A 10,025-nucleotide genomic window follows, 5' to 3' on the forward strand; every position below is an offset into this window, starting at 1 on the left:
ATCCAGTGTATCGGCGTGGTTGACATTCAACTTGTGTCATCAATACATCATATGATCAAAGCCTAATGACAGACAGCGTATTTCACTCTAGTCGTCATTCACAAAATAGCCTATTGAACTGATATAACAAATAAAATAAATAAAAGCATCGCATACTGTAATTCAATGAGATTCCAGAAAATAATGCACTCTGTCGGGGGCGGGGCAGAAATCAGTTAGTTGAATGTGAGCAACACATGAGCGCTGACTGAGACAGCTTTCTGATGTAGAGCTCAGCACGAGCGCTGAGAGAGAGCCAGCAGCAGCCGATATAGAAGGATTGCCTGTCATGCTATAACAGCATGCATGTACAAGGCAAGGTGGCATGATCGTTTAGTCAATTAACCAGATATATATTGGGTAATGATTTGCCGTCTAATCCACGAGACATGCATTCCGTCAACATTGTGCTCATTTTCATTTTGGCAATGAATGGACTCTACATGCATAAAGTGAATGTCTTTCCCTGAACCAACCATTCTGGAATAAAAAGAAATACATGGACGGGATGGATTCGTTTAACTCAAGCGGAGTTGACACGTTCCCCGTTGTCAACTTAAATTCCTCATCAGAAAGTCCATATTTTTCGGCTACAATAGCGAGTCTTGCAGCACTTGTAAGTTTTCTTATTTTGTTTACAGTGGTCGGGAACGTTCTGGTTGTAATTGCGGTATTAACAAGCCGGGCAATGAAAGCTCCCCAGAATCTGTTTTTGGTTTCGTTAGCCACCGCAGACATTCTGGTTGCCACTTTGGTGATGCCATTTTCTCTGGCAAACGAACTTATGGGCTACTGGTATTTCGGCAGAGTTTGGTGTGGAATTTACCTCGCTTTAGATGTATTATTTTGCACTTCGTCCATCGTCCATCTGTGCGCAATCAGTTTGGACCGCTACTGGTCTGTTACGCAAGCTGTTGAATATAATCTCAAACGGACTCCTAAACGAGTGAAGTGTATTATCGTCATTGTATGGCTTATATCTGCCATGATATCTTCTCCTCCGTTAATATCAATAGACAAAAACAATGATAACTCTCAGTACCCAGGGTGTGAGCTGAACAATGACACTTGGTACATCCTCTCCTCTAGCATTGCGTCATTCTTTGCGCCTTGCCTAATCATGATATTAGTGTATATTAGAATATACCAAGTGGCCAAGACCAGGACCAGGGGCATGTCGGAGAAAAAACATGGTCCAGGTGAACATACAATGACTGAGAATGGGCTAAGCAAAGCTGCCTTGTGCAAAATCAACGGGGACAGAGAGACCGGGCACTGCCAGTGCCCACCCACGCCCAGCATGATGACCACAGAGGTTCATGATGAGGGGGACCTGGAGGAGAGCTCCTCCTCAGAGGACAAAGGTCACACCAAACCTCAGGACCTGAACCATAAGAGGGTCAAGCGGGCCAGCCGGAAGAACAGTGCCATCTCCAAACACTCCAGCCGGATCTCTAGAGCCAGCAACAAATCCATGGACCTGTTCGCCTCCAGGAGGAAGAGGAGGAGGAGCTCTGTGTCCATGAAAAAGGTCTCCCAGGCCAGGGAGAAGAGGTTCACCTTTGTGCTGGCTGTAGTCATGGGGGTATTTGTGGTGTGCTGGTTCCCATTCTTCTTCAGCTACTGCCTGCACGGAGTGTGCGGGGACCCCTGTAAGATCCCCGATCCCCTCTTTAAATTCTTCTTCTGGATTGGTTACTGCAACAGCTCACTCAACCCCGCCATCTACACCATCTTCAACCAGGATTTCCGACGCGCCTTTCAGAAAATCCTTTGCAAGTCGTGGAAAAAATCCTTCTAGATATATGTGATAATGGGAGGGACAAGCCAGGACTAAATATGCCCTGAGATGACCATGACAATCTCAATATGGACATATGAAATCTACCATGGAATATTCATATGAAAGAAGCCTATTTTTTGTATTCAACCATATGAACAATGCAACGTGCACACTGTACTTACAGTGGTCATACACATTGTCATGCTGTAACTCAATTGAGAGAGCATCATTCTGAACTACGCCTTCATATTCCCTCACAGGCAACTCTTGTGCTCTCATTACCCAACATATTTATGTTACTGGCCTGCATATTTGCCATTCACGTTCAGTGTGTGCATAGTGGTTCCCAGAACAAGATGTTCTGAAGTGTATCGCAAGGCTTTAACTCAATGTCACATTAGATATCTGGTACTCCTGAGTCCTATACAACCAAAGTAACACAATTTCCAGGCTAATCATGCTAATGCGAAAACACAGGGGAACTAGCCGGGCGCATCAGCAGTCTAATCCACTATGTTGACTTGTCATGGGTAATGATTTCCAAGTGGACCCTAGGGATTACAGACAAATGGTTGAGGTGTTGAGGGCTGAGTATATGTTTTTAAAACGTGGGCTACGGTTGTTCCTTTTATTTATAATCGTAAGAAAGATCTGTATTTTTCACCCTGGATGCTGATGAATATATACCTAAGAATAAAACATAAAGTATTTATTTGAAGTACCTCTCTTGTGGACTGTTTCTGTTCAATTATTTTGCATATTTAACAGTTTTGCAAGTGGTGCTTTTTCTTATGCTTAAAGTAGTGGGCTATCATGCAAAATAAACGCTGAAGAAATCTTATCTGAGCTCTACTGTGATGTTGGACTTCTGTCATATGTATATACACACTGGAGCACTCTGACAATGATGCACATGTGTTTTGACATGCTTGAGTGATTGAGAGATACTGGGGTTGCCAAGTGTTGTCTTATGCAAGGGATTCTGAGATAGTGTGCTCTGCCAGCATCAATCACTGTCTAACGTGCACTCTCTAAGATGTCTGGCAACCCATTTGTCCCTCAGATGGTATACAAATAAGCTTTTTATGTTTAGACACTATAAACATGTTAACAGAACAGCTCCAGGACAACAATGCATTTACGTAATCCTTTCTATTCATAGACATTCGCTTGCACTGTCAAACCATTTAAAATGCAGGTCAAATATAATTAGGGAATGCTAAAGGGAGATGGTTAAAATGTCGCTGCAACAGCTTCCTGAAAAATAATCTGTAATTAGCTGCCTAAATCATTATTTAGGGTAAAAACAATTCCTTTTTCGCAAACCTAATCAATACTCTATTATCACACTATTGATATCATGTCTAATATCCCACCCATCCCATTGACTGGCTTGGGGGTGTTCTCACCATGGCTGCTTACCGATTCTCCTCCCACCTCCCAAAGTGTGCACTTGCACACTCCCAGTCATGGATCTACAATCCAGTAGAAGGAGTGTGCAGGTGCACACTTTGGGAGAAGTGTGAAGAATTGGTATGCAGCCCATTTTTCCCTCACCAATCCATAACATTCAGATTAGTGTCCATTCACAAAGGGAATGAAACAAGGAAGTATTCCAGAGTATTGGGACGTAGCCTGTTTTTTTTACTAAGTAGCCTCATAGATCCCTAGTGTAATGTAATGGCAACATTTTCTGAAGTTAACTGTGAAAATGATAGAAGCTGCAGTAATGGGGTCAACCAAAGTTCTCGTCCCCCTGACACAGATTGGCCATGTCAATACCAGGGTGTTGGTGACCTTTTAGCACAACAGGTTGGCTGAGAGGAGATAATCCAATATTCCCCACTGCCCTGTGGACATCAGCAAGGTGGAACTGAATCTTTCCTCCACTTTAAACTGCTGCTGTGTTTGGGGTGCCAATGTAACAGCTCTTTGTAATGGTCTTTTGTGTTTGTTCAAATGCAGTTCAGGATCTTAAGGATATAACGTATCATACAAAATGGATGACGTAGTACACAATTGGATGACGTAGTACACAGAAAAGAGGGACCGTTTTGGCTCATGAGCACCACTTTCAAAACTACTAGCTGAAATGATACAAACATTCTGGAGCATCACTTAAACTACTGTTATGGTGTCAGTAAATGTAGACATATAGACAGAGGTTGGTTTGTTTTATTCACCAGTAAAAAATAAATTCATGTAGGCTTTCTAAATGAATTATGTTAACCTTTTAACCTAACTAAATCTAACTAATTGAATTTGTATGTTTTATGATTTTCCATTGAGATCAGTTTAGCATTGACTGCATTGGACACATTACCTGCATTGACTTCCTGTGTAAAGGATAGGGTTTCCCCATACAAACATGAGGGAAGCTACTAGGCAACACGCAGCCCATCTATGACACAGAGGACAGTTAAAAGGGAATACATACAACATTATCCACAAAGTTCAGTTCATGATTGATCCCAAATGTCTTACAAAACTTGCTTTGTCATTTTATCTCACTTTGTCAAATACTAGTGCTGAGCGATTGTTAACCCCCCTCAAGTAATTGAACATCGGTTCAATTACTTGAATTCCATTTAGTTCTGTTTTTTTGTGAGCTCAATATGCCATTTATCTAGAGAGAAATCATATCAAGAAGGAACTGTGGAACGCTGTTGGGAGTTTTTAATAGGCAAATATTCAACCTGGTTCAGCCAGAAAACGTGGTAATTAACTGCAATGACTAGAATGAATTGTGCCTATTCTGCTCCGGCTGAGACGCATACCGAGTGAGAGAAGAACGTCAACAAAACAGCGATGAGAGGGATACAGACTTTTCAGGACTCGGGGTACCAGATTGATAGTTGTAGCAGTCTTGAAATCTTTATCTACTTTGAAGAACTACTAAAATAGTGATTTCATTAGACAGCTCTGCAGCATGAGCAGCTGTGGCAACCCAACAATCACGGGCTACCATTTTCACTAGCCAACTAGGAAAATAGTATGACTCATTTGGGAGTACAGAGATAACGTTACATGGTTGTCTGGCTGCTACTGTGTGAGCAGAGAGGAGATAATGGCTTTAAGAAATTAAATAATAAAGTAATCAAACAAAAAATAAGTAAAGTACACAACTGAAATATTTTATTTAAGTAAAGTAATGTGAATAAATTATGGTTAATCAGTAATTAAGCAGTAATGGGCCATCATGGGGCTATTTTTAATTGATTTATTCTGTGTGATTTATTCTGTGTTGTTAGAGACAATGGAATGTTATCTATTATCTATTGTCTTTTTATATATATATATATATATATATATATATATATGGGTTAGTAAATTTATTTTTATTTTTTATTAACCCCTCCCCCCTTTGGAGGACAAATATATTTTAGTTTTTTTTACAGCTTTTTTGCTACATATACTGTTAAAGTTGGAAGTTTACATACACTTAGGTTGGAGTCATTAAAACTTGTTTTTCAACCACTCCACAAATTTCTTGTCAACAAACTAGTTTTGGCAAGTCTGTTAGGACATCATTTTTGGAAAATTCCAGAAAATGATGTCATGGCTTTAGAAGCTTCTGATAGGCTAATTGACATACTTTGAGTCAATTGGAGGTGTACCTGTGGATGTATTTCAAGGTCTACCTTCAAACTTAGTGCCTCTTAGCTTGATATCATGGGAAAATCAAAATAAATCAGTCAAGACCTCAGAAAAAAACACTCAAATGATGTTATTTAGCCTATCAGAAGCTTCTAAAGCCATGACATCCTTTTCTGGAATTTTCCAAGCTGTTTAAAGGCACAGTCAACTTAGTGTATGTCAATTTCTGACCCACTGGAATTGTGATACAATTTATTATAAGTGAAATAATCTGTAATCATTTGTTGGAAAGATTACTTGTGTCATGCACAAAGTAGATATCCTACCCAACTAACCAAAACTATAGTTTGTTAACAAGAAATTTGTGGAGAGGTTGAAAAACGAGTTTTAATGACTCCAACCTAAGTGTATGTAAACTTCCGACTTCAACTGTACATGGTACTTTTATATAAAGCTGTCACATAACAACAATACATTGCCAAACATAAGCTCTTTAATCCCTCTCAGTTCATCCCCCTATCACCATAGACCTCAGCTCTTTAATCCCTCTCAGTTCATCCCCCTATCACCATAGACCTCAGCTCTTTAATCCCTCTCAGTTCATCCCCCTATCACCATAGACCTCAGCTCTTTAATCCCTCTCAGTTCATCCCCCTATCACCATAGACCTCAGCTCTTTAATCCCTCTCAGTTCATCCCCCTATCACCATAGACCTCAGCTCTTTAATCCCTCTCAGTTCATCCCCCTATCACCATAGACCTCAGCTCTTTAATCCCTCTCAGTTCATCCCCCTATCACCATAGACCTCAGCTCTTTAATCCCTCTCAGCCCATCCCACCTATCACCATAGACCTCAGCTCTTTAATCCCTCTCAGCCCATCCTCCTATCACCATAGACCTCAGCTCTTTAATCCCTCTCAGCCCATCCCACCTATCACCATAGACCTCAGCTCTTTAATCCCTCTCAGCCCATCCCACCTATCACCGTAGACCTCAGCTCTTTAATCCCTCTCAGCCCATCCCACCTATCACCATAGACCTCAGCTCTTTAATCCCTCTCAGCCCATCCCCCTATCACCATAGACCTCAGCTCTTTAATCCCTCTCAGTTCATCCCCCTATCACCATAGACCATCCTTGTTGGTTTCCATGTGCATGTATTTTTAAATTGGAATGTGATGTTTTCCATCATTTTATCGTATAGTATCCACAGATTGTGAGCTAAAGATGAAAACCTTTCCAACAGCTATTATTATATTATATGTTATCCATGTTTTGGCAATTGAATGTTCTCAATATTTGGCTCTGGAATTTCCATTAAAAAGGTCTAAAATAAATTCAAGGTCACATTTCATAATGCATTGAAAAAAAAAAAACTGAAATCGAAAACCGTGATTATTTTTTTCAAACCGAACTGAAACTGTACCGTCCTCAAAAAGCACTAATCGCTCAGCACTATCAAATACTAAAGTGGCATTTCATGCTACAGTTGTATTGAATCTCTTTCTTTATAATGTCAGACAGATTTTTTGCTTTATCATAGTTTACCATGCCACCATCCATGTTCTTCTGGCAATTTAATGGCAGATTTTGGTAAGGCCAGTACTATCATAGTGTCAAATAAAAGGGAGCAAGTACTTAAAACATGGACCGAGACGGTGTGATTGTAATTCTTTGTGATTCATCCTTGTGTATTTCATCTTACTCAGCTCAAGCAATTGAGGTTAGTATTAAAAATGTATCACTGAAAGCTTTATATAACAATATAGCGTTGATTCTTATATGAAAACACAGTGCATATTTGCTTTCAATTCCAGGTAAATCTACCTGGTAGATAGAATCTCTGTGTTGGTATGATACAGATATGACACATGGTTCCTCAAGTGGGTGCATTAAGAGGGAATGACATCCGGATCGATATTGTACATAGGCCTACTGTGCTGTATAGTACTACTAATGGAGTATGCTCTTACCAAAGTAAAGCCTCCGAGAAGACCTTGAAGGCAAACTTCCATGGAGAGAAAAGCTTGTTATCAAGGGAACATTTCCCAATGATTTGTTTCATTCATTCTGTGAATCTAACAGGTTTGAGAGGTTGGATTCCTGCTGCAACAGATACCAACAGGTTATGAAATAGGTTCGGATGCCTGTCTTTGTTTGAATCTTTCCTGTTTGCTTTCCTGAAAATGCAGCAGTGTTATAAACAAGAGCATTGTAACAGTGTAGTCAGTCCTTGCTGATTTGTATGTTTATTTTGGCTTGTGACTGTCATGGTTAACAGCCTGGAAAATCCTGCTGATTAAAATGGGATAGAATGGTCTATACGATGTCTCATTGGAGAGGGAAACAGCATTCCTGCTCTGTAATGGGTATTTACGGTAAATGCAGGTTTTTATGCTGTTTCCGTTTGTCACGTAACTGAGTTGTACCCAGGTTTAATTCACTGTGCTCGTGTGGTTTTTTGCTAGTTAAGATTGAACAGGACTTAGAAATGTTGTAACATGTTGTAAAAATTGGAATTGGTAACATATAATACAGATTTTTGCAAGACGTAACATATCATACGAAATGGATGACGTTGTACACAATGGTGCACAATTGTCGGGGACTCATTTTGGCTCATGAGCTCTACTTTCAAAACTACTGGCTGAAATTATCCAAAACCTTCATAACACATCTTTAACTGTGATATGACATGACTCTCATGAGAATCTGCTAAGAAATTGAACATTTGTAGTGGGCCAAGCATCAAGCCCTGAGGTACTCCCAGTGAGATCGAAAGGAATTCACTCGAAATCCATCTTAAGAACACTCTACCAAAGTACAAATGAGGAAGAGTTCCACTTGAACGTGACTAATCTCACTGTGACATAACAGGCCATTTCCTAAAGGAACTTAATATGAGGGATATCAAGTGGCTAACAAGGTCTGAGTTTATCAGCCTTGGACCACGAGCAAAATGGATTTGGGCTTTATTGGAATAGTTGAGACTCTTTTGTCTTGATAAAAGAAATGGATGAAAAGATCAAGCCTCTGCTCACAGCAGAAATAAACAATTATGCTCAAGTGCCTGAGACCTGATGAGAGCTAGCTCTCCAAAACCTGAATATTTATTCTAAAGAGTGGATGGTATTGCAGACAGTATTGCGGCCGTTTCAGTCACTCGTAATTACTGTGAAAGTTCTCCTTAAGCACCGCCTCATTCAGACAATTGTAATTGTTTCTCCTCATCTGGGTCAATGGGCCCACTGTCTGCTTCTATTATAAATTAGTCTCTAGTTGAGGTACGATCAGTTTTCATAATACCACTAGATGAACCACCTGCAGAAGTTCAGTTACAGCATTACAGAATGTCATTATGTAAATAAGCCTGTCAATACTAAAAATATAAAATCAATGATAGGATCAGCTTGATCATTTGTGAAAGGGAGCTAACTGGATGCATACAGAGAATGTGTCCTCCACTAGGTTCATTTTACAGACAGCAGTCAGGCCTGAGGGAAATGTGGCGGTGACCAGAAGGTGGCTAGAGCAATCCCAGGTGGGCTGTTCTGCCATTGAGCCCTTCTTCAAAACTCTTCAACCCAAAGACTATCCATCTGTATAAAATGTATAAAGTTGAGCTTTGCTTTGGCAACATTTTCAGGAGTTTCACCCTTTCTTTGATGCCATAAGGATAGGGGGAGGTACTACTGCCCACTGAAAATATTGCTATCTCCGATAACATCACCATTCAGTACTTTTACCAATCAGTACAATTTCATTCATACAAGTTGCTCGTATACCTTTGTAATTACACAGTAACAACATTGTAATTACTTGTTGTTACATAGTATAGTAACAGCTTATTTTCTTACAGTGTGCGTTTCATTGAATTCCAGTCCTGTGTAGATGTACAGTACTCAACGTGCTGAATGAAGAAACACTAATTCCCCATTTGTTCATTGCACTACAGTGTACTGTTTTATGCACTATGAATTAGTGACCTCAATTTATCTTCTCGCCCATACATCAATGCGTACTTGTCAGGACTAATGATGGAGGGCAGCTCAGATGGTATCCCACACACTCGTTAACACTCTCCTAGCTGAGCTCACAGCTTTCTGCTAGATTCTGCAGCAGTGCCTCAGTGCGTTGGCACCTTTTCACTCCCCCGTCAAATAGCTCAAGAGAAAAACTGAGTTAGAAACTCTTAACTCTTCGTGTGTGGTTGTTCTTCGTAGCTTTCCTGTCCACTCCTTTGTTCTCTACCTCAACAACAAATCGTTATGGCACATGCTGCATAGCTGCTCCAACTCTGGAATGGCCGTCATAGCAACAGTTATGGGTGAGGAGATAAGTCGGAAAACGAGTCAAGAGACAGAAAGGGGACATTCCTTTTGTGGCTCACTGAGTACAGAAGATACTTGTTTTCACTGTAAAAAGGACGTAGCCTATACAGTGGCTTGCAAAAGTATTCACCCCCTTGGCATTTTTCCTATTTTGTTACCTTACAACCTGGAATTAAAATAGATTTTTTGGGGGGTTTGTATCATTTGATTTACACAACATGCCTACCACTTTGAAGATGCAAAATATTTTTTATTGTGACACAAACAGGAAATAA

At 40.2% G+C, this 10,025-nt stretch overlaps 1 protein-coding gene across 1 annotated transcript; it reads left to right on the forward strand.

Moving 5' to 3' along the window:
• Positions 1–319: 319 nt before the first annotated feature.
• Positions 320–2,543, forward strand: LOC110500663 (alpha-2 adrenergic receptor-like). Its single transcript, XM_021578152.2, has one exon. The coding sequence runs from the start codon at positions 539–541 to the stop codon at positions 1,838–1,840; it is 1,302 nt and encodes a 433-aa protein (XP_021433827.2). The 5' UTR covers positions 320–538; the 3' UTR covers positions 1,841–2,543.
• The last annotated feature ends 7,482 nt before the right edge of the window (positions 2,544–10,025 follow it).

This window comes from Oncorhynchus mykiss, chromosome 21, assembly GCF_013265735.2.
Source record: "Oncorhynchus mykiss isolate Arlee chromosome 21, USDA_OmykA_1.1, whole genome shotgun sequence".
In the NCBI taxonomy this organism is placed as follows: Eukaryota; Metazoa; Chordata; class Actinopteri; order Salmoniformes; family Salmonidae; genus Oncorhynchus; species Oncorhynchus mykiss.

Excerpts from the sequence above, each read along its gene's own strand:
- LOC110500663 (XM_021578152.2), top strand. The coding sequence starts at position 539 with ATGGACGGGATGGATTCGTTTAACTCAAGCGGAGTTGACACGTTCCCC.